Below are 24,984 nucleotides of genomic sequence, written 5' to 3' on the forward strand. Positions count from 1 at the left end.
TGGATAGAAAGCCAAATGTAGCCTCAGACACTTCTTAACTGTGTAAACCCTGGGCAAGTCATTTAACCCTATTTGCCTGGAGCTTTGTCTCCAGGCAACTCTTTGTCTGGAGTTGTTACTAAGGCAGAAAATAAGGGTTTAAAAATAAATAAATATTTGTTAAATTGAATTTGTTGAATTGTTAAATTGAAAGATGAGAGCCTCCTGGGAGCATAGGTGGAGTAACAATGTGAGTAAAGGGTGAACTAGACTAAGAGTAGCATAATTTGGTCAAAGAAGAGACTGTCTGGCTTAAAAGGGAGTGTGGTTCATATTAGGGAACAGTGGAAGTTAAAAATGGGTATTCATTATATCATGAACACTGAGAAAGTCCCTGTACTATAGTTTTCTAGATGAGTTAGAAAGTATAGTCATTTCCTATTTAAAGTGATTCAATCAGTGGGGAATTGTGACTAAGATAATCTAATCAGATAACCCACTTTCACATTTGGTTTAGGAATGCATGATGTGATGTGTTTGGGCACTACATTTCTTAATTATGGTTTGTTTATTAAATTGGTTTCTACTCCCTAAGCAAACACCCCAGCTGAAAGTGAAGTAAAGTGACCCAGATGGTGGGGGGAAGGAGCCAACCTGGCAGGGAAAGTGGATTGTAGGTAATTCATATGTACACAATTGAGAGTTAATTTTATGTTAAAATCTTGCTGTTCACCAGGAGTCCACATGCTAAAATTAAAATGCTAAAAGACAAAACAGTCTGTTTCTCTCTCTATGTTTATTTGCATTCTATATTATAGCCTCTATTGGAGGCTGGAGGGACATGCCCTGCATTTCAATTCATTAAGAAAATCAAAACAGTGGGTTTTGTTTAAATTAAAATATAAAGTAAATAAGGAGAGTATTTTTTTTAGGGTATCTTTCAATTATGTTCCTTTTAAAAAACCCATTGTAATACTTTAGAACAAAACATTAGTTCAGGCCCAGGTATTTGTGATTAAGAAAGGTCAAGCACACATCTGTAGTCTTCTATTGATTCCTTTTTTCTTAGGTTAAATGCTGATGCTTCATAAGAAAACAAACAAATCCTGGGCAGAGATTAAAATACACTTAGTGAGATTGTTAAAAATCATTCGAAGTTCAAGAGAAAGTATCTGTGTAGGTCTTTGGGAAGAGGTAGTAAGTGGATCCATTCCAGAGAACAAAAAGATACTGTGTGGTTACAATAAGTAAAATTGGTGGCTATTATTTTTATACCATATGGTTAAAACTTAAGTAATAACTGATTTGGTAAAACAAAGTCATAACAGAGAGAGTAGAGGAGAGTCTGCCATGGGCTAAAAGTCAATTCCACAGACTAGCAGTAAATAGCAGTTAATGAAATTACCTTTAGAACTCTTCAATGCCTAAAACTATCTGTTTGATTGAAAAGCAGAAAGGTTTAGGAATTTGACAATGAAACTATGACAATTTTCAAAGTAATCCTGGATATATATACTTGGCCACTTCCCCTGTGACTTTTATTTTCACATTTCAATTGTTTCACAGATCACTTACTCATCAGATAAAACACGTATAGTCAGTATACTGACTAGTGTTTTGATGGCAGATGGCACTCAAAAGAAATTGCATCTTCTTAAAATGTAGTGACTTAATCAAGGAATGAAGCTGAGGTTGAGGTAGAATGTGAAGGAAAGCAAAGTGGGTTGTTGGGGTTTTGGGGGTTTTTTTTAGCTATATTGGGAGGAAAGAAGAAAAAAGAACCACTAATCAGAGTGAATAGAATTAAATAATGTCCAACAGATAAAAAGCAGAACCATTCAACTCTTGTTTCCTCTGCTAAATAGAATGATCTTTAATTTGGGAGAACTAACAAATGGCTAATAAGGAGTCAAAAGCTAGGATATACAGCCTTAGCTTTTCTTGATGAATTCATTTCACTTGCCCCAGAAGAACTACAACCTAAGAGCTTTGGAAAAACTGGGAGATGTGATTGCTGAGCCACTGTCCATGATCTTTGAAAGAATGAAGAGAATAGAAAAAATATTACAAATCCAAAGAATGCAAATAGTCTGATTTAAAAAAAAAAATAGAAGAGTAAACTAAAAAAGTATAGGCTAATACTTTTTACTTTAAGTTCTAGCAAAATACTAGAAACACATTTTTAAAGAGAAAGTTTGTAAGGAGCAGCTAGTTGGTCCAGTGAATAGCCAGGTCCTTGGTTCAAATGTGGCTTCAGACACTTCCCAGCTGTGTGACCCTGGGCAGGTCACTTATCTACAGTTGCCTAGCCTTCACCACTCTTCTGACTTGGACCAATATATAGTATTGATTCTAAGACAGAAAGTAAGGGTTCAAAAAAAGAGAGAGAGATGGTTAGTATATGTCTAAAATAAAGAATGAATTGGTCATAGAGAATCTGCATTTTTTTTTTATCACCAACAAGTCATGTCAGGCTAAATTCATTTATTTTTTTGGATACAATTACTAAACTTTAGTTTAGGGGATGTGCTATAAATAGTTATAGGTGGAAAAGCATTTTTTTAAAAAGTATTTAAAGTCTCTCATACTATTCTTTTTTTTTTCAACCCTTACCTTCTGTCTTAAAATCAATTCTAAGTATAAATTCCAAGGCAGAAGAGTGGAAAGGGCTATTGGGATTGTGACTTGCCCAAGGTCACACAACTAGGGAAGTATCTGAGGCCAAATTTGAACCCAGGACCTCCTATCTCCAAGTCTATCCACTGAGCCACCTAACTGCCCTCTCTCATACTATTCTTATAGGCAAGATGGAGCTATGGGACTAAAGGATAATATAATTAGGTGGCCTCAGAACTAAACAGATAGCTTGGCACAAAGAGTGAGCATTAATGGTTCAATTCAACTTATAGAGTTTTTCAGTCTTTAACTCAATTAACTTATAGAGTTTTTCAAAAAGCTTATCATGATTTAGATAAAGGTATAGATGACATGTTTATCAAATCTGCATATGACAGAGATGGAAGGGATAGCTAACTTACTGGATGACAGAATCAGGATCCAAAAAGATTGTGTTGGGGCTAGAATATTGAACTGAGATAAAACATAATAGGAAAATGGAACATAGGTTCCAAAACTTTACTTCACAAGCATGAGCTGGAGTCAGGAAAAGTATGAGTTCAAATATAACCTCAAATATTTATTAGTTGTGTGGCTCTGGGTAATTCATTTAACCTTTGTCTTGGTTTCCTCATCTGTAAAATGGGGTTAATAACAGTACAATACCTAATTCCCGAGAATAAGGATAAAATAACATTTGAAAAACACTATGCTAATCTTAAAGTTCAAATACTAGCTATCAAGTCTCAGCTTGAGAAAAACCTGGAGATTTTATCAGTCTGATTTTGTGTTCACACTGTGAGACTGTAGCTATTAAGATCTTCAACTGCATTCAGATACATAATATCCAAGGAAGGTGATGGACCAACAGTCTTCCACTTTAGCCAGACTAAATCTAGAGTATTCTGTTCCATTCTAGGTGCCGTATTTAAAGAACAGTATTCATAAATTGGGGACAGCTAGATGGCTCAGTGAACAGACAGCCAGCCCTGGAATTGGGAGAACCTGGGTTCAAATCTGACCTCAGACACTTCCTAACTATGTGACCCTGGGCAAGTTGCTTAACTCCAAATGCTGCCATTCTGCTTTGGAAGGAAAAGTTGATGAAATCTGAGATATTTAATCTTGAAAAAAAGAAGGCACCGGAGAAGTCATAATAACTTTATTCAAGTATTTGAAGGGCCATCAGGTGGAAGAGTAGTTCAATTAAAAAAGCATTTATTAATATATGCAATGCAAGTTGCTATCATACAATGAAAATAGCCCCTTGCATTCACGTTCTAATTGGTGGGAACAATATAGATATAAGCATATTTACAAAATAAAATCTAATTCTTGGGGAGGGGAAATAAAGTGCTAACTTTCTACTGATTAGAGCTATTCAGAAGTGGAAAGGGCTGCTTTGGAAGTGTCAGAACAATTTGGTACCAGGTAGGAAACAGAAAGCTTGCTTAGTGAAATAGAAAAATCTCACAATATACAGAAGTCATTGAACACTACTAGTGTTTGATAAACTCTACAATCCCAGCTCTGGGAGCAAGAAGTTAATATTCAGTCAAAACTTCTGGAAAAACTAAAAAGTAGTCTGACAGAAACTAGGTGTAGACAATTATCTCACACCATTACCAAAATAAGCACAAAATGGGTACATGATTTATAGACACAAAGGTGACATCATAAACAAATTAGTGGAGTATAGAAGAAATTATCTGTAGAATTTATGAATAGTGTGGAAAGGAAAACTGAAGCAAATTTTGGACTTTCCACCATTCAGGTAGAAAAAACAGCAGTTGGAATGTTAGAGAGAAGATATTGACAAGAAAGACAGTTGGTGGGAGTTGGGGGACTTGGAATGACAGTTGGTCTCATGTCTCTCTCTCTCCTGACCCTGGGACTGGAAGGAGCGCTTTCTACCTGTCTCTGGATAGAAGTATCTCTATTTCTGATTTTCCCAACTGTATGCTCTACCTGGATTCCTGTGATCCTGTCATCGAACAAAAGGATTTACAGGGAGCAGTTTGAACTGTAAGGCCGGTCTTTAGGAGGACAGCCCAAAGAGACAGGCCCAACCAGCTCTGAAAGTCAGAACCTTTTCTTCCTCTTGCTATCTTCTACTAAAGACTTTGAATTTAATAAAACTACCATAGATTAGCATAGACAGGAATAAAAGAAACCCTCCACCAGCCTGTGAGGCCTGGCCTCAGCTCAAAAGCTGAGAGAGACTCAAATCCAATCTAGAGAAATCCCAATTCCCTCTTCCCTAATATCTCCCAATCTAAACTTGTTATTAAAATTCATCTTTATTTAAATAACCACAGTCAGATAAGAGGACTATTATTTCAAGGAGACATAGAGGGAGCTGAACCTAAGGACAACCATTCAACCATAAACAACTTTTATTGGACCCCTGCTGAGTGACCTTGGTCTGGGGGGTGGCTTGTCCTCCAGGAGGGTCCATGCTTACCTGCTCTGGGGTATCTTCAACATCAATCTATAGAGAAGATATCCCTGGAGGCTATCCGTTTCTCAGGAACCCCAATTTTCAAAGCAAGCCTCTCAGCAGGGGGTATCTCTTTTTACCACACCGGTAGCAATATTCCTTCTGTCCCTTCAACTCCTCCATTCCCCATTACAAAGCCTTCCTTAATCCCTGTCCCTCTTCAATTACCATACAATTTTTAAAATTATTACAATAGGAAAAAAATCCATGACCAAATAAAATGCAGAAGTTCACAGGAACTAAAATGGATACTTTTTATTTTAGGGAACCATTTTCTTCTTTGAGATTTTGTACTCAACCCATACCTTCCATCTTAGAATCCATACTGTGTATTGGGTCCAAGTGTTAACTGGGAAAAAAACCCAGAACTATTAGACAGAAAAACTACTCTTTAATTAAGGAAAAGGGTTCAGTGCTGAATTGAGCCGCCATGCAGAGCTGTGCATCACATGCCTAAGCAGAGTCCAAGGATTAAACTATGGATACTCTGGTCACTAACCCCTGGAAACACCAACCACTTTAGTTGAACAATTCCAAGGAACCATTAAAGTGGGCAAGCTTAAATACCTTTCTAGGGGAACATGGGGGACTGAGAATGAGAGCGATAGCTGATTGGCTTTACAATGGTAACCAGGGAAAATGAGAAGTTCCAGATAGGAATATCAGTGAGGGGTTGATGCTTTACAATAGACACAAAAGAGAACTTTTGCCTAAAAAAGGACTTTAGCTTAAGAGGGAAAACCATTAGGACAAAGAGATGCTTAACATCTGAAGGCATTAGCCATCTGCACTTAAAAACCCCTTTAAGGCCTATTGTTAGTCCAGTTGGACTTTCCCTCAGGGAGAAACTTTCAAGTAACAAGGTCAAACTTGGGGCTTTCACCTTTAAGCTAAGTAAACTGGAGGTCCTTAAATCTTACTAGGTTACAAGTTTAGGGGTTTCTAGATTCCATGTTGACACAAGACAGAAGAGTGGTAAGGGCTAGGCAATAGAGGTTAAGTGACTTGCCCAGGGTCACACAGCTGGGAAGTATCTGAGGCCACATTTGAACCTAGAACATCTCATCTTTAGGCCTGGCTCTCAATCCATTGAGCCACCCAGCTGCCCCCTGTACTTTATTTTTAAGTTATTTTTCTATTTGAGATTTTGTATTTCCTTTTTCAGGAATCTGTTTTCTTCAGTGAGTTTTTGCTCTAATCTGTTGACTCCATCATTTTCTTTTCTAATTTCTTTCTTCTAATTTTCTTATTCTTTGTTTTTGTTTGTTTTTCTTTCTTTCTCTTTTGGAGGTCTTCTAGGAGTTCATTTTGGGTTTTATATCCTTTAGGAGGTTGTCAACTAGAAAAAATGCAGAACTATTAAATAGTCAAACTCACTCTTTAATCAAGGGAAAAGGGGTTACCGCTACTAAATTAGGCAACAGAGCTGCTCCCTGAGACTGCAGAGTCTGGACACCCTGGTCACTGACACCTGGGAGTGTCACCAACTAAAGATGGACTCCCAGGAACAAAAGAACTTGGGGAACCTATATACCACTCTAGATGACCTGGGGGGGTTTAGGATTAGAGGGACAGTTGATTGACTTTACAATGGTAAGAAAGGAAAATGAGGAGTTGGAGAAAGGAATAACAGTGAGGGGCTGATGCCCTATAATGGACACAAAAGGGAAAGACTCAGCCCAGGGCTGGGTCACCTTGGTATTGGACCTTAGCCTAGTGGGAAAAACCATTGGGACAAAAGAGATTAGCTGCTCTCACCCAAACTACCAGGATGTCCATTGTCTGGTGAAGAGGGACCTACCCTCAGGGGGAAACCTCTCCTGTGACAAGGTCAAAACCTGGGGTTTCTACACTCAAACTAAATAAACGGGGGATTTCTAGATTTCCATGTTGACAAGGTTCACACATTTCCATTTTGTCATTGCTGTCCTCTTCTGAGCTTGCATTTTGGTCTTCCCTTTTGCTAAAATAGCTTTCTGGGGTAAGGCCTTTTCTTTGTCTTTTACCCATTTTCAGGAATTTTTCTTGTGTGATTATACCTATATGTTGAGGCTCAGCTCCATTTCTGAGGTAGAAAGAATGTTGTCCTTAGTTTCCCCAAGGGCCACATGCAGTGGATTTAGCTAGATTACACTCTTCATATGCTAGCTAGGTAGTTCAGAACACCTGATGTTGTAATTGCTTGGGTTTGTCAGCATGGAATCTAAAGTCCCTAAACTTGTAGCTTAGAGGAAATCCCCAGTTTATTTAGTTTGGAGGTAGAAACCCCTGGTTTGACCTTGTCACATGAGAGTTTCTCCCTGAGGGAAAGTCCTACTTCACTGGTCTCAGACTAACAATAGACTTTAAGATGTTGAGTATCTCTTTCTTCCCAATAGTTTCTCCCCTAAGGCCAAAGTCCTTTACCGAGGTGGCCCACCTCTTGGCTGGGTCTTTCCCTTTTGTGTCCATTGGAAAACATTAGCCCCTTACTGTTATTCCTGTCTGGAATGCCTCATTTTCCTTTATCACCATTGTTAAGTCAATCAACTGTCCCTCTCATTCACAGCCCCCATATTTCACCTAGAAAGTGTGGATGAGAGGATGGGAAAAGCTGGCCACAGAGCTGGAGAAGCAAGACCTACAGAACTGTCAATCAAGGAAAGCATTCTAAATGGAATGGTGACCAAGAAGGACCATTGAAGAAGCAATAGCCAAGCTGAGGAACTTGGTCTCTTTGCCCTTGGGACAGAAAGGAGTAAGGACTGAAAGATCCTGCTATTTCTATTTCACTATCCTTCAATTTAAGAGTAATATTAGGATTAGGGAAACCCAAACCCTCTCTCCCCTCAACTTCTTTACCTTTCCCCTTCTCCTAAATAAAACCCCTTTGTTTAAAGTTATCAAAGAGAGTTATCTGCCTGATATATCAAGATACTCACTCAGAGCTGATTTCCAGTGATATCAAATGTAGAACTAATTGACAGGGGAAGGGAGGAGGGAAGGAAGGGAAGAGATAGGCAAATCTGATCTTTCAATCACCATCTCCCTCAAAGTAATTCCCTATTACAAAAGGTATTTTAAAAAGGAGTCTGCAGGAGAGAGAAGGCCAAAGGCATCATATCAGGATCCACCAGATTTGAAGGACTTAGAGACTCTGGGGGATTGGGGTAAAGTTGCGTTGTCAAAATTTGCCAAGGGTAGACTGCCCACCTTTCTCTAGCACGTGTCAATGCACCAGGCATTGGGAAGTGCCCCCAAATGCCAACTGCCCATACTTGTACCCAAAGGCTTTCCCACTATTAGTGACAGAGTCCAACCTGTGATAGGGAGAGGACATTTGCAAAAGACTGTGTAATGCAAATGTTAGAGTGATTGACAGGAGCAGGTGACTGAGAATCACATGGGAACCTAAGGGTCAGGATCTGGGTAAAGATTCTAAGGTCACAACAGTCTTGGCACTTCTCTCCTGATGGACCTGGAGTTGGAGGTTTGAAAACAGGTTTCTGATCTTTTGGTGATACCAGCTGAAGAGAAGAATCTTTTGAACTGGCTGCTGGCAGTTTGAAAAAAGGACTAAGGATCCACATCTCCACTGGACCTGTTTTGGACAGTTTTCATCTGAAGATCCTGACCCGTTTGATTGGACTCTACTTGTGAGATTTGGTTATTGGGGAAACTTATTGTTTTAGCTTAGATAAATAGGTCAGGATAGATTTATAGAAATTAGGGTTTAAGATTAATTGTAATAATTCTCCTAACCCTTTTCCTTTCTCCCTTTCCCAAACAAACCTGGATTTTTTATGTTTCCTTCTTGTTCATTCCCTTACCAAATCCCACTATTACATATAATTATAATTACTTTAAGATGTCAAATTGTTATGGGCGGGAAGGATACCTTTGGGGTTCTGGGGAAGGATACCTTTTGCAAGAATGCAAGACTCTAAAACTTAGCTTAAAAACAAAAAGAAAAATGTATTAACTTAGAAGGTAATGTTGAGGATGGCCAGGAGGATATCAAGGTGGGACAGCAATATGGGGAGCAGTTCCTGGGAGGACAGCATGAATGGAAAGGCTGTTCCTCCATGGGGACACCATGGGTGGAAAGGCTGTCCCCCAGACCACATCAGGTCTGGGGATTTTATACTTTTTACAGCAGATGCTATGTCATGGTGTGGACTTGACCTATAGAGCGATAGTCCCTCAGGCACTTGGTGGGGTGGTCATATGACTGGGGTCTGCCTGGAGGTATAAAGATTCTCTTAAATCTAGAGGACAAAAGAGGATAAACATCTCAGGACCCTAGGTGAGGTCAGTGGGTGTTTCTAGGTTAAGAGTCAGGAGGAGGCAAAGCAAGGGAGTTTCCCTGATAATAGTTTCTGGGTTTCTGGGGTACAGTGCCCATGTCAAAATGACTCTCCTTGTCTCCAGAAGCCTCACACCCTCCTTCCAAGGACTGAATTCCAAACCTTCAGCTTGGGAGACTGACACTGACAAGCTATCTACTGCACCAAATCTTAAAGTCTATCATTAGTCTGAGACTAGTGAAGTAGGACTTTCCCTCAGGGAGGAACTCTCATGTGACAAGGTCAAACCTGAGGTTTCTACCTCCAAACTAAATAAACTGTGGATCACCAAATCCCTCTAAGCTACAAGTTTAGGGATTTCTAGATTCCACATTGACAGGTTGTTCCCTCCACTGAGGGTTTCCCTAGGTGTGCTTGCATGGGGTCACTCCTCAAGTTACTGATTCCATTGCTCTCAGCTCCTTCCCCAGCAAGAAGTGTCCTTCCTATTGCCCCTTTACATTTCCTTTGGCTGAAACTTATGGGAAAATACACCCAAGTTCATAGCAGAATCTTGCCCCAAGAAATGGGAGACCCAAAACTCTATTTAATACAGAAATATGAAAGAATTTTATTTAAAGAAAAGGGTTTAAAATAGTAACCTACTAAATAGTTCAATAGTAACCTAGACTGATGAAAGAACCTAATAACCTGTTGACTGGGGAAAAACACAGAACTATTAAATAATCAAAATCACTCTTTAATCAAAGGAAAGGGGTTCAATGCAATAGTAGGCCTCAACACAGAGCTGAGCACCACACGACTGCACAGAGTACGAGGATTGAACTCTGGCTGCTCTGGACATTGACCCCTGGGAAAGTCAACCACGCTAGATTGGACAATTCCAAGGAACCATTAAAGTTAGGGAGCTTAAATACCTTTCTAGGTGAAACATGGGGGCTGAGAATGAGGGGGACAGTTGATTGACTTTACAATGTAATAAAGGAAAATGAGGCATTCCAGATAGGAATAACAGTGAGGGGCTAATGTTTTCCAATGGACACAAAAGGGAAAGACCCAGCTAAGGGGTGGGTCACCTTGGTAAAGGACTTTGGCCTTAGGGGAGAAACCATTGGGACAAAAGAGATACTCAACATCTTAAAGTCTATTGTTAGTCTGAGTGAAGCAGGACTTTCCCTCAGGGAAACTTTCATGTGACAAAGTCAAACCTGAGGTTTCTACCTCCAAGCTAAATAAACTAAATCTTTGTAGGCCACAAGTTTGGGGACTTCTAGATTCCACTTAGACAAACCTAAGACAGTGGTGTGGGCTAGTGATGTGAGAAATGTCCCCAGGCACACATGGAGGGGGCGAGGGGAGTGTTCCTCTGGTTTTCTAGTATTGAACTCTGGAGAACTCTGTCCTGGGATTTATGTGCCTTCAGAAAGGGCTCTGTGTATCCCCTCTGGCTATAGGGTTGCCATCACGGGCCTTAGGGCTGATGGAGTAGTCCCAGGTGTGGATCAGAGGTTTATATATTTATTGAGGGTCTGTGGGCTTGTCACCTCCCATTCCAGGAAAATCACCATTTCTCAGAATAACCTACCCCTGGATATTATGGAGTGTTATAAGTTGAAAAACCTGAAAATGGGCATGGAGAAGTTGGGTCCAAATTCAGGTAGAAGTGTAGTTTGGGGTCTAACATGTCATAGGTCGGTAATATTGAACCTTTTAGAGACTGAGTGCTAGGTGTGCCCTGCCTTTACCTCACAGAGGGGAGGGAGAAAACACTCCCATTGGGCTGCTGGGAGATGGGTGGAATGAGGAATGACATCAGCAAGTATAGAGAGGGGAAAGGGAGTGGTCCCAGTACTCTGCTCCCCTCCAGCTCTACTGCCTGTGAGCCACCCACCTTACCCCCTTTTTTCTCCCATTTGCTGCTGTAATAAGGATTATTTGGGAGATAAATGATAACTAAGATCAGAGCTGCCAATCTCCCTTCCTCCCTTTTTCCTCCCTGGTTTTCCTCCCTCCTTGTTCCTCCTCCCTTCTTCCCTGCCCTTCCAGTTGATACCTCTGTTGGTCTCTCTAAATCAAGTCAGGGTAAGTTTTATGATGTCTCAAATAAAACAACCTTTTTCTTCTTTAAGATTAAGTAAGGGGTTTATTGGGGTTAGAAGGAAAAGATAAGGAAATGGAAGGAAAGAGGGTTAGGGGTTTCCCTAACACTAGAATAATTTCCAGGTTGGAGGATGGTGGAATATAGTTCAGATTGGGAAAATTGGTTAACAGGTCTGGAAATTCAGTCACTGTAATACAGCAGAGAAATCAGAGAGAGATGGACATTTGTCCTTCTTTCTTTCTGTCCCCAAGCCAAGAGAGCCTTCTTCCTTTCTGTCTCCAAGGCAAAGAGATCCTTCTTCCTTTCTGTCTCCAAGGCAAAGAGACCCAGATTTCAGTTTCTCTCCTCCTTTTTCAAGTCTTTTCTGGTCATCATTCCAATTAGAATGTTCTCTTGAGTGACAGATCAGTAGTTCCAGATACTCCAGCTCTGTTGCAAACTTTTCCTTCCAAATCTTTCTTCCACAACATTACACTGCTGGGCAGAGGGGTGGGGTATGTGAAAAAATGTTATCAGGTACAGTGGAGAGGGGGAGGGGAACAGATCTTCCGGAATCCCTCTGCTTTTCTAGTAAAGAATTCTGAGGGGAAAGGGGTGGACTGAGTGTCCACAGAAAGCTCTCTGTGTGCCATCTTTGACACCCATCCCATAGGTTTGCCATCAGTATCATAGTTGATCTTGAGAACACCAGAAAGGAAATAAGGAGCATGTGCAGGTTTGGGGGATTCCCCTATATTGCCAGAGCACTTAGTGCACATATTCCATGTTTCCCTCCATTGTTCCACCTGCCATTATTTGTTAATGTAGGAGAGGTCTTGCTATCTTTCTGGAATGCATTCATTAAAAATGGGAACATAAGGAGGATATAATACAATAGACAATGACTGTAGGTAATTAATAAGGTCTAACAGTTCAAAACTAAAATAAATACAGAACAATATAAGTGATTAATAACAGAGAGCAGCACCAAGCTGGTAGACAAAACAGAACAGTACAGAACCATTACAAGTGATTAATAATACAAACTATTATATACAATAAATACAAAAATACAAACAAACTTCAGCTTTGGCGCAGTAGGTGGCGGGTCAGTCTCACAAGCTAAAGGTCCATCCTCAGAAGGAGGGTGTGATATGCTGGGAAAGGCTTCTGGAGACAAAAGAATTACTTGACTTAGATGGGATCCACCTCCCACCTGAAGTGGATGTCTATTGTCTGGTGAAGAGGGACCTTCCCTCAGGGGGAAAACTCTCCTGTGACAAAGTCAAAACCTGGGGTTTCTACCTCCCAACTAAATAAACTGGGGACTTCTAGATTTCCACGTTGACAGAACCAATATAGTATTGATTCTATGGCAGAAGGTAAGGGTTTAAAAAAACAAACCCTATTTCACTGTTTTCTGTTGGTTGTCTGGCTCCAAAAAAAAATTTTAAGGCATTTTTCCTTTTGTGATTGATTGGAGATGGGTTTGGGCAAGCTCAGAATGTTCATTACTCTGCCATCTTAGCTGCTGGAAACAGAGAAGTCTGATAGATATGGATAGCATTTTTCATCATGACTCCCTTTCATGTGGGCTGAAATGTCCCACAAATCCTGCCAAGTAGCTGTAAACAATCAAAAGAACATGGAAACAATAAGTAGTTGATTAGTATGGGACCACCTTCCAGATAAGATATATGGGTTGCTTAGATTTACCATTAAGAGAAATCTCCTCACATACTACCTAGGACCTTGGTTGGGGGGAGGAGGGGTTCCTTTAGTTTCCCAGTCACAGAGAGTCCTCAAGGTTCAAACAATGCTCATTTTCTACAATCACTGACTTCCTTAGAGTTTTAGCAGAATTAGATGAAAGTAACCTGAAGTTGCCCTAGGGCAGTGTTGACAAATGTTTTCAAGATCAAGTGCCTAAAGTACAACTTCAAGCTGCCCATAAGCCATCTCCTCCTCTGCCACCTACCCCTCCCATTACCCCAGATAGTAGAGGAAGTGTTCATGGTGGGGAGGTCGATAAAGAGACAGGGGCATGCAAAAAAAAAATGTCCTCAGGGGCTGTGGAGAGAGGGAATGGAGCAGCCCTCCCCTACCACCCAGCAGAGCCACAGCTGTACCAACATGGTCCAAGGGCATTTAATATATCATTAACATCCCATTTACAGTTCGGTTTTCAACAGAACTTGAGTTCTGTTGTTGTTGAGTTCTGTTGAGTTCTTGAGTAAAGGCACCCAGACCAAAATGAACTATGGGTAAAGTGTATCAGTTCCTTGGGACTGGTAGGGCAACAACTGCACAAACAAATGCCCCTTTTTCTAGTAACTCATCAAGATAAAACATCCTTGAAAACCTCTTGGGGCCTGTTCCTTTGCCATCATCACCCCAGCCATTCCATCACCAGGGCTATTCCAGTGCCTTCCTCCCTCTCTCAGAAAAGCTTTTTCTCCTACCATGGAAATTGCCTATGTTGTTAATTCTTTGAATAAGACCCTAATCTTGCTGCAGGCCCCTCAATTCTTCCCCCTTCCCATCACTTTGGAGTATGGTAAGTCATTGTGTTGATCAATTACTAAATCTTTCATGGTTGACTATCTTTACAAAGTTCTGTAAAAATCACTAAGCCTAGTTTTCAATTTTCTTGTTTCTAGACTGGTTTTGTTTTCAGGGATTGAGAAAAGTTTACAAAGTACTTGATATAACACTCTTCAATTGATTTCACAATAGCCCTGTTAGGGAAGTGTTAGCACCTACTTACTATCTCTCTCCATTTTACATTCGAGGGAAGACAAGTGATTTGTCACATGGTAAGTTCTGTGGTAGAATTCAAATTCATGTCTTCTTGATTTCAAGTCACAGCTTTAGGGCCAGAACAGGACCCTAAGGAGAAGACCTAGCCCAACATCCTCATTTTACAAATGAGGAAACTGAGGCCCAAAGGTGTAATGTGTTCCAGTTCATAGACAGGAAGCAGATGAGTTGGGATTAGATTAGAATTCGGTGCAAGAGTCTAAAAAGCTGAACTTCTACTGCAAGTCCAGAGGCTCTCTGGCATCAAAGGCTCTTTTGGTGTCCAAAGTCTCCTCCCCTCTCCAACCCCAGAGAAGCGATTGTTCAGCTTCCGAACACAAGAGGCAAGACTGTGGGAAGGTTTGTTAGGCGGGGCGAAAGCATCAGGAAGCTACGTGCGCCTGGCTCCACACTTCAGCAAAATGGCCGCCACTTGCCCCTCACAAAAATGGCGGCAGCAAGGCGAGAGGTTCTTCGACTCCTCCTCCGCTCCTAACAAAGATGGCCTCGCATGAGGTAGCGGAAGGGGCTCCCTTGCGCCTTAGGCAACAAGCGGAAGTGACGCTCAGGGCAGAAGCCCGGCCCAGGGAGCCCGCTGCAGGGCAAACTGTGGTAGCGATGGGATCGCTCCTGTGGCGGGCTCCTGTGCCGCCGCTGCTGCTTCTGCTGCTACTTATGACACGGGGGACAGAGCCATTCGAGCCGATCACCGTAGGCATCGCCATCGGGGCTGCTTCGGTCCTCACTGGTTACTTCTCCTACCCGGACTTGTACTGTCGCTTCGTGGAATGCTGCCGCGAGGAGCAGCCGCTCAACGCCTCCGGTAGCGGGCTGCGGCGGGGCTGAGGGTCGGGAGGGTGTCCGGGGTTGGAGAAGTAATGGCCAGAGATGCCGGGGAGGGCAGCGTGCACGTGCTGGGGGGATCCCAGGCCATCTGAACCACAGTACTGGAGGGCGGGGACTGCTGCCAGGCACAATCTGGAATTTCGAGCGTGATGGATCGTGCAGCAATGTGGGACGGGAACGCGGCTCCCCTTTGGGGCTGAGTGTGACTGGGGAGGGCAGAGGAGCGCCAAACGGTCACGGGTATTATTGTGAAAACTCAAGTAGAGGAAGGGGTGATTGATAAAAATGCATTTCTTAAACAAGAAGTTAAGACATTGAATTGAAGAAAATTAGGAATGTCGTTTAGTTTAGGGTGCCCCCCCCCCAGGGGCAGGGTAGGGGTGGCGGAGTGAATTGGAGTTGTATTAAATAAAAGAAAGATGTGAAAGCCTTAGTTGTAGTATTTATTGACTACATCTATTTCAGAATTCCACTTATCTGAGATTGATACTTGGCTGTAGGTGGCAGATTAAGACTGGTGTCACCCTTATAGATGAGAATTCAGATAAGAACTCAAACTCTAGATGTCCTAAGAAACTGAAAGGGTAGCATTTGTGAGTGGGAATTGTTATTTGTGCTCTCCCCTTGGCCTCTTCTATAAATGCTAGTCTTAGTAGACTTTTGGAATAAGAACCCTTTTGGAGACTGGTCCAAAGGATTGTACTTGGTTTGTTTGCTCGGACACAGAAGAGGTGTAGACAGGGGCAGTCCTTTGCAGAGTACTCTTCTAGAAAAAATCTGGGAAGAAAGTAGCCATAGGTTTGGGTGCATTGTCTTAGGATGAAGCTGGCCTATATGAATGTATATTTCTGAAAAACACTACAGAAGGTGGAGATAAAATCATAAAGTGATTCTGAATGTGGTTTCATTTAACAAGTATAGTTATCTTGGGGGCTTATCAGAAAGTCTTTTGCATTTGCTCACCAATCTTGGCCAAGAACCCCAAGTAAAAGCTGAGCTAGTTGTGATTATTCTGATGTGTTTCTAATGTGACCTCTTTCTCTTTTATTCTGGGTTGGTTCCATTCAGCACTGAAGTTAGACTTAGAAGAGAAGCTGTTTGGACAGCACCTGGCTAGAGAGGTGATTCTCAAAGCATTGACTGGCTTCAGGAATAACAAGAATCCCAAGAAACCATTGACTCTCTCTTTACATGGCTGGGCTGGCACAGGCAAGAACTTTGTCAGTCAAATTGTGGCTAAAAACCTTCACCCAGAAGGACTCAAGAGTAACTTCGTCCACCTCTTTGTTTCTACTCTACACTTCCCGCATGAACAGAAGATTAAACTGTATCAGGCAAGAGAATCCATTACTTTCAGATCCACTAAATTCCACAAGGGCAATCTGTTACCTTTGCTTCTTCATTGAACTATTCCCTACTTCCTTTGAGATCTACATTTCCTAATCTGTAGAGTGAATCATATTCCCCCCCCTCCCCAATTTGTAAAGATATTTTATTTTACCAATTACATGTAATAACAATTACCCACATAAGTTTTCTCCTCCCTTCTTCCCTTCCCTCTTTTCCTGAGATGGTAAGCAGTTTGATCTGGGCTATACATGTATTATCATAGTGAATCACTTAAAAAAAAAACAATTTCCCCCTTCCTTTTGTTTTGCTTTCTTTTCTGTTCTCTATTTGGAACTAATTTGGTTAAAGTTGAACCTTAAAGACTTATGCTGCCTGCCCCTCCCCTTTGGGACTTTTTCCCCCATTTTGTTTCTTTGAAATTGTCCATTAAGTTAAACTTTAAATTGTGTGTTGCTGTTTTGGTGTGAACAGAAATTAATAACTTCCCAGTAGAATTAAGTCTTATGCCCCTGTTAGGTTGCTGCCTCTAAGAAACAGAAACTTAGCTGAACAAGGAAGTACAGTTATAGTCTGGTTGATACAATATCCTTTAAGAAATAGAAACCAATTAGGCCTAGACATAGGAGGGCCTAGGTTCAAATTTGGCCTCAGACACTTCCCAGCTGTGTGACCCTGGGCAAGTCACTTGACCCCCATTGCCCAGTCCTTACCACTGTTCTGCCTTGGAGCCAATACCCAATACACAGTATTGCTTCCAAGACGGAAGGTAAGGGTTAAAAAAAAAAAGAAATAGAAACCAAAATGAAAGGAAAAATTTGAAAACTACTCCTTGTAGATCTTTTCCCAATACTGGTAAATTAGCAAAAGTAGGTGAAGGTACCCTTTTTAAAAACCTCCTGGGGGGAAGAGTTCTTTTGAAATGTTGCTGCCTTTCATTTAGGAGCATTTGAGGAGGGTAGGACTTTTAACTTTGCCTTTTGCTTAATGGCCTCAAACTAAGCAAATGTTAACTTAGCTATTTCATAAGATGTTATCTCTGCCTGCCTGTGAATCTGCAAAAAGGCACTTTTGTGACTTTGGGCAAGTCATTCAATTCTCTGTGCCTCAGTTTCCCCATTTTTAAAACACTAGACAAGATGACGTATAGTACCGAAGAATTAAATCAGGGTCTTTTGTGGCAGTCATACCTGTTTATTCATGTTGACTTTTTCTGCTTACTGGAAGTTTTTGTTCCTAGACAGAGATCTAAAAATTGTAGAATTGATTTCTCACAAAAGGTGAATTTTTTAATGTGCTTTTCCTCCCTATATTTCCCTTCTTGAAAGACACCTTCAGACTGCTTTGTTCATGAATAAATCACCATACAGTTGAACTTCTATTATGTAGTCATGGGAGTGGGTAAAACCGTATGATTTCTAACTTCAAATTGAATAGATTACTGTCTGTAGATGACGTTTGGTAAAGCTATTATAGAGCAGAAAAACTTTTTTTGTGTTTTGTGTGTTTTTGTGTTCAGAGACCTGGTTTTAGAACTAACCTCTGCTGGTATCTCGTCCTGGCACTTTGAATAGCTAGGTGGCTGTGGCTAGGAGTTCAAATGTGGCCTCAGACACTTAATTTCTGTATGACCCTTGGACAAGTTACCTAACCCTGTTTGCCTCAGCTTCCTCATCTGTTAAAAATGAGCTGGAAAAGAAAATGGCAAACCAGTTCAATATCTCTGCCAAGAAAACCCCCAATGGGGTCAACAAAGAGTAGGATGTGATTGAACCACAACAAAAAACCTTGAACAAATAACAGTCTATCCAAATCTTAGTGTCCTCATCCATTGTAGTCGAAATGGGGAGAATTATGTTTATGGTACTTACCTTTGAGGGTCAAGTGTGATAATGTATGTAAAATACTTTGTAACCCTTTCAAACACTGAGAGGTATCCTTTACACTTGATCTTAGCCAAAAGGCCAAAAAGTGATGAGAGGCATCCTTTGTAGAACCAAGTGTGCCCAGCTTGAGTCAGGAAGGGATAAACGTCTTCAGCAAGTCACTTAACTAATCTCTGAATGACAATTTTCCATCTGTAAAGTGAGATAATACCTTTAGTATTTGTCTCCTAAAGTAGTGAGATGATCTGTTTGCAAAGCTCAAGGCTCCACATAAACAAGACATCTTGTTTGTGAGTAAGAGTGGAGGGTTCTCTTCCTTCTCAGCCACTTTGCCTTCAGCCCATTTCCACTCCCTCTGCCCTCACCTCCCATGCAGGATTTCATATTGCCTTTTTTTTTTTCTTGATACAGGAGCAGCTGCAGAAGTGGATTCGGGGCAATGTGAGTTCATGTGCAAGATCTGTTTTCATATTTGATGAAATGGATAAATTGCACCGCGGGCTCATTGATGCCATCAAGCCATTTCTAGACTACTATGAGCAAGTAGATGGGATCTCTTATCGGAAAGCCATCTTTATCTTTCTCAGGTTAGGATGTGGTGAAAGATTTGCTGGTTATGCTTTTTAAGGGAAAAAAAAGTTTTTAAACCCTTCTTTTTCAAAAACCTTCTATCTTAGAATTGATACTAAATATCAGTTCAAAGGCAGAAGAGACTAGGCATTTGGGATTGTGACTTGCCCAAGGTCTCACAGCTAGGAAGTGTCTGAGGTCAGATTTGAACCTAGGACCTCCCATCTTTAGGCCTGGCTCAAACCACTGAGCAACCCAGCTTCCCCTATGATTATACTTTTGGTGGATAGTATGGTACCATTCAACTATAAGGAAGACTTCGGAACTTTTTTTTTTATCCCATAAATGCACAGACAAGGCCCCTCTAAAGGATTCTAGGGCCTCTCTGCCTCAATCTGGTCTACATTCAGTTTGACATTTCCAGTCTATTAGAGAAGATTGAACTGATTAAATTAGAAACCCTTTCTGTGCCAGTGTTATGTATGGGGCATAGGAAATAGAAAGTCATATGAGCTGGATTTAGAAGAGCTAGAGGATGCCTGAGACATTATCTAGTCCAACAGGTCCAGAAGATTGAGGGGCTTGCCCAATGACAGAATGGTGACCAAGTTAGCATTTGAACCCATAGCCTCTTAGTACAGGATCCAGTTCCTTTTCCTCAAAAAAGGGTTCTGTTATATTTCAGTAAGGTTTGGTCCCAATATGTTAATATCTTACTATAAACATACATTGCCATTATGATGGAGGTAGGGTTGCCTGCATACCAAAAAAATCTAATCATGCAGATAAATAGTGATTATTTACATTACAGAAGGATGAGGGTTGGGGGGATGGAGTTTTTTGGTTTCTTGCTTTACCAAGGGCTTTTCAGTGGACTGATAGAACACATCCAGATTCATCAGTACAGTTACAATACAGCTTGACAAATTAGATTTAGTTTGTCAATGTACATACAGCATGAAGTAAATGTGTATTATGCAAAAACGTGACGCTGAAGAGACAGTTTCAACTTTGACATCTGATAGAATCAAGCCTTGGAAAAATTTGACATCCTGGGCCTGACAACTTAACTTTCTAATATCCAGGCCATAGGCCTTTCTAAGTGAAAGAAGGGGGAAATAGTCAACTATTAGATATCAAAATTTTGTAAATATACATTTATCAAATGCCTATCCTGTACAAGTTGCCATTAAGGGTTTTAAAAAACACAACAGTTAAAGTCTCTGCACTTCGGTAGTTTACATAGAAATGGAGAGTAAACTCCTGGGGATGGGAAATGTCTTTCACAGTATCCAATGGAGGACCTTTATATATTAGTAGCTTAATAAATATTTGTTCAATTAAAAATAAACAATAGAACAGGCCCACCCTTCTAAAAATCCTTGTTTTATCCTGGGTTTTAAAAGATGTTATTTTAAGCCTTTGCTCTCCCTTTCCTCAAAACTCAGCAATGCAGGAGGTGATCTCATAACCAGAATGGCCCTCGATTTTTGGAAGGCAGGGAAAAAAAGAGAAGACATTCAGCTCAAAGACTTGGAGCCTGTGTTATCTCTAGGAGTCTTCAATAATAAAAACAGTAAGTAACCATAAAGAAGAACCCTTTGGCTTGGCCAGAAGTCTTCTTTTCATAGAATTTTAGAGCTTGGAGATTATCTAGTTTGTCCTCTTCTTTTATAGAGAAGGAAATGAACCTGGAGAGTTGATCTGATTTACCTGTCACATCATAAAGAGTTATTAGCTAGCCAAATCAGGTCACATCTCAGATTCCTGGACACACAAGCCAGGGTCCATTCCACAACATCACATTCTCAGTTATTTGTAGCTTTTCTCTCTCACTGATCTCTTTAACAACTTGATGAATGGAAACAAAACAAAACAAAACCATGCATAAAATCTACTACTGGGAACTGTTGCCAGGATTGATATGCTTTAACAGAGGTAACTGAAGAAGGCTGATGTCCTACCCACATTTCTCATTGTCAGGTTGGTTCTGGGTTCTCAAAGATTTTTTTTTTTTAAACCCTTGTCTTAGAACCAATAACCAAGTATTGGTTCCAAGGCAGTAGAGTAATAAGGGCTAGGTCATGGGGGTTAAGTGACTTGCCTAGTGACACACAGCTAGGAAGTGTCTGAGGCCACATTTGAATCCAGGACCTCTCATCTCCAGGACTGACTCTATCTACTGAGCCAACTCAGTGCCCCTCTCAAAGGCTTTTAGCAGAGGATAAGTTCTAGAAGGTCCTACCAAGATAGAAACACTGAGAAGAGATCTGGATCCAGTGGTGGACTGGATCTGATGTTGAACCAATTTGACTGAATTTGGAATGGCTCATCACCAGTTTGGTCATAGGATGATGATTTTTTAGCCTCAGCATCCTTGAAGGTTATAATACAAAGTTATTGAGAGAATATTATTAGATGTTGATGGAGGCAATACCCATACCAATAAAATTATAGGACTTTACAGTATTGAAGCTTAATTGTAATTCCTTTCTTGACTTTCATCTAACCCAATTGTGGTTTGTTTCACAGGTGGCTTGTGGCACAGTGGCCTGATAGACAGAAGCCTTATTGATTACTTTGTTCCATTTCTGCCTTTGGAGTATAAGCATGTGAAGATGTGTGTGAGAGCAGAAATGAAATCAAGGGGTTTTACCATAGATGAAGAAATTGTCAAAAGAGTAGCTGATGAAATGACATTTTTCCCAAAAGAAGAGAAAATCTACTCCGATAAGGGCTGCAAGACAGTGCAGACAAGGCTGGATTTTCACTGAGCTCTTACTGCCTGAAGCAACCAGAAGATGCCTTGTCTTTCTGAGGTACTTTTGAAGGCCCCTTTCAGGAATTTGCACATTTGCACTTACTGACTTTTAGGACAGGAAGCTTTCTAAGAAGAATGGATTTTTAAAGAATGTCACTAAAGAACTCTGCAGCCCAACTGTTAATTTTCACTTGAAGATGGGACTTGAAAAATTCCACTCAAGCTCATTATCCCTGACATTGCCAACAATGGCCTTTACAACTATTTGTTTGCAGAATACACCTGCACATCAGAATTACCTTCTTAATTGAAGGAGTTTCTTGGGGCTGGCCCTGATGCATCCAGACAACAGATAACATTGAGTGTTCCTCTGAAGAAGAATTTTGGATTGGATTATTCTGTTTACTTTGCTCTTTAAGTGTAGAACAGTGGTCATTTAAAATTTAGAGCACTCCACAAATACAAAGGATACTAGGTGAGAGTATGTGGTCACGTGCCTAAACTTCCTGAGCTGGGGGAATTGTGCCATTTCATAATCAGTCCATAGTATTAACTTGGAAGTGTTTCCAGGGCAGAGGACAGAGCCTCTTTAACCTTTTAGTATGGCCCTTCCTTCTCCTTTGGTGATGTGGAACACTGAGGTAAACCTAAAACAAACAAGACCTATTGATCGAGTGCCCAGGTCATGACATTCTCACATACTTTTCTGACTGGAAGGCTCCCAGATACCTCTAAACTTCAACCTAAAGTCTTTGAAATCTTTCTCCAAACCTGTTACCAAAGTCAAATTTTTCGGACCAACAGTTCCAAAAGTGGGTGACTAGCTGTAGCTGTCAAATAACTTCTGTCTGTTACAGTTTATCTGTGGATCAATCTTGAATCTTGTCCCTGAGACTCATAGATTTGCTCATTAATGGTGGATGTCACATACCTCATACGAACATTCAGACTGATTCATTCATTGTTATTGCACATCATAACTGGTATTTTCAAAGGTATATTTTTGATAGTTCTGAAATACATTTGAGGGGTGAGAGTCCTTATTTGATAGAAGGGAAGATGGGGAGTAGAGCTATAGTTTGTCCCTTTCTCCATACAGATTCTTAAACTCAAGTGTAGTGTGGATTCTTACTAGTAACTTTATGGTAATGTGAAGGAAAACAAAATAGAGTACTAAAGCAGTAATAGGAGTGCAAACTAAGAGATGTGGTGGCTGGTTACCGTCTGCATTGCCATGGGAGCCCGATTCCCCTACATGGACTAAGTTGGTTGCCTCCTTGGGGTCAGCAAGAAAGTTTTTTTAAATTCCAGTGAATGTGAATCATTCAGTACACGTGGGTACTATAGTTGCAGTGCAACTGACTAGTCATGCAGCCTTTTTATACATGGGAAAGTTAAAAAATGAATATTTTTATAATGTTAAAGGATGGGAAAAATTTTTAAGGCACTAAACTTAAAGTCTTTTAATAAAATTACCCCCAGGGTGGCACTTTCTACATTTTTAATATATATTCTCATATTGGAACAGTTGGCTACTTTTATTACCTTGTGGGTGGTTGGTCAGGTGGTGACTCGTTTATTCTGATGCAATAAACCGAACACGTTAGTAACCTTAGGCCTTTGGACTGTTATTTCTGATTTACATGTTTGAAAAGCTAACCTGCAAGTAATCCTCTTTTCCCCTACCCCTGTGCCCTGGGGTTTTAAGTGTTCCCTTTGAAGATGTGAATGAGAATTTTAAACTATTGCCATAAATAAAGCTGGAATTTTATCATTTGATGTGGCTTCCTTCTGTCAGTAGTTTGTTATTTAGCAACTTTTAACAAAAAGTTCTTGTTTTCTAGTTCTTTAATAATTCACAATTTTGATGAAATGCCTGGGAAACAATTACTTTAGACTTACTTTGGGCTCCAGAAGTCTAGAAGTTAAAGGTTGTGTTTTTTCCTAACAGCCCCATACCTAAGATGAGCTTATTTTTATTCATGTGGGGTCAGTGGATTGGGAGCCTAGAATTGTTATATACAATGTTTTCATCATGTTTATAAAGCTCTTTGCAAACCTGGAAGTGCTATACAAATACTTGCTATTGGGACTAGTTATATTTAAGAGCACAGAAAAGAACTAAAAAACTTAAAGTGAAAAACTTAAAGCAAATTGATATTTCTTGATGCCTTAATAATTCTGTTATATAGCTCTGCTTTACAAAGCATTTTCCTCATATCACTCTAATGTAAGTAATGAAGGTATTATCCTCATTTTTACAGAGAAGGGAATACATGTGGGCCTAGAGTCGGGGAAACTTTCAAATCTGGCCTTAGACACACCTAGCTGTGTGATCCTGGGCAAGTCACTTAACCCTGTTGGCCTCGGAAAATGGCAAACCATTCCAAATCTTTACCAAGAAAACCCCAAATGGGGTCTTGAAGAGTTAAGACACATCAGAACACAGCACAGTTATTAAGTACAAAAGTCTAGATTCAAGCCAATCATAACTCCAAGTCTTCCTACACTACCATGCTTCCTCTTAGTCATATACAACTTGGAACCAAGAAATGTTGTTGGACCTTCCTAACCTCTAGGACGACCTCTGTGCTGACCTAAGGCACTTTTTGCAAATATTTGAAGGGGATATTTAGTGTGATTTACTGGGAAAAGAACTGGCTTTGGTGTCCCATGATCCAGGTATGAATCCCAATTCTATTACTTAAGTACCTGTATGATCTTGGGCAAGTTATATCCCCTCTCTGGATCTGTTTCCTTATTTCTAAAAAGAGGGAGGAAGTGGGGAGGTAGGGAGACAATGCCATGGTACTTTGTTTTGTTTTAAACCCTTACCTTCGGTCTTGGAAGGCAGAAGAGTGGTAAGAGCTGGGCAATGGGGGTCAAGTGACTTGCCCAAGGTCACACAGCTAGGAAGTGTCTGAGGCCAGATTTCAACCTAGGTCTTTTCTGTCTCAAAGCCTGGCTCTCAATCCACTGAGCCACCCAGCTGCCCCTGCCATGGTACTTTGTAGCCAAAACAATAGGAGCTGGAGTGAGGCAGAGCTGAGCCCTGTGAACATTAGTTTCCTAACATGGTAAAGTAATGAATTCCCCGTTACTCTTTGCATCTTGGTTAAATAGTCACCAGTCAGTGGGATTTCTTGAATCTTGACCTGGGTGTGAGATAAGACCAGATGACCTTCTAAGGTCCCTTCTAAAATTAATCCTAAAATGATGACTACATGACTTTACAAACCAATTCATCCTTTTAAACAGCAAACTACTGTTGCAACTTAATTTATGCACCTTCCTAGAAACATTACCAAAAGGAA

General features: G+C 40.6%; 1 protein-coding gene across 2 annotated transcripts; it reads left to right on the forward strand.

The window, feature by feature from the left end:
- The first annotated feature begins 11,254 nt into the window (after positions 1–11,254).
- TOR1B (torsin family 1 member B) lies at positions 11,255–23,449 on the forward strand. Of its 2 annotated transcripts, none has more exons than XM_056812534.1 (5): positions 11,255–11,463; positions 16,175–16,440; positions 18,751–18,926; positions 20,358–20,485; positions 21,442–23,449. In XM_056812534.1, exons 1-5 carry the CDS (start codon positions 11,328–11,330, stop codon positions 21,681–21,683), a joined length of 948 nt encoding a protein of 315 aa, XP_056668512.1. In that variant the 5' UTR covers positions 11,255–11,327; the 3' UTR covers positions 21,684–23,449. The 2 variants fall into 2 exon arrangements, with proteins under 2 accessions (XP_056668512.1, XP_001369279.2); XM_001369242.5 differs by lacking the exon at positions 11,255–11,463 and adding an exon at positions 14,747–15,083.
- The last annotated feature ends 1,535 nt before the right edge of the window (positions 23,450–24,984 follow it).

This window comes from Monodelphis domestica, chromosome 1, assembly GCF_027887165.1.
Source record: "Monodelphis domestica isolate mMonDom1 chromosome 1, mMonDom1.pri, whole genome shotgun sequence".
NCBI classification, from domain to species: domain Eukaryota; kingdom Metazoa; phylum Chordata; class Mammalia; order Didelphimorphia; family Didelphidae; genus Monodelphis; species Monodelphis domestica.

Bases quoted from the DNA above. Each gene is read 5' to 3' on its own strand.
- TOR1B (XM_001369242.5), top strand. From the start codon at position 14,762: ATGGCCTCGCATGAGGTAGCGGAAGGGGCTCCCTTGCGCCTTAGGCAA. The intron at 16,441-18,750 runs GCAAGAGAATCC...TTCTTGATACAG, and splicing joins AGAAGATTAAACTGTATCAG to GAGCAGCTGCAGAAGTGGAT. The intron at 18,927-20,357 runs GTTAGGATGTGG...CTCAAAACTCAG, and splicing joins GCCATCTTTATCTTTCTCAG to CAATGCAGGAGGTGATCTCA.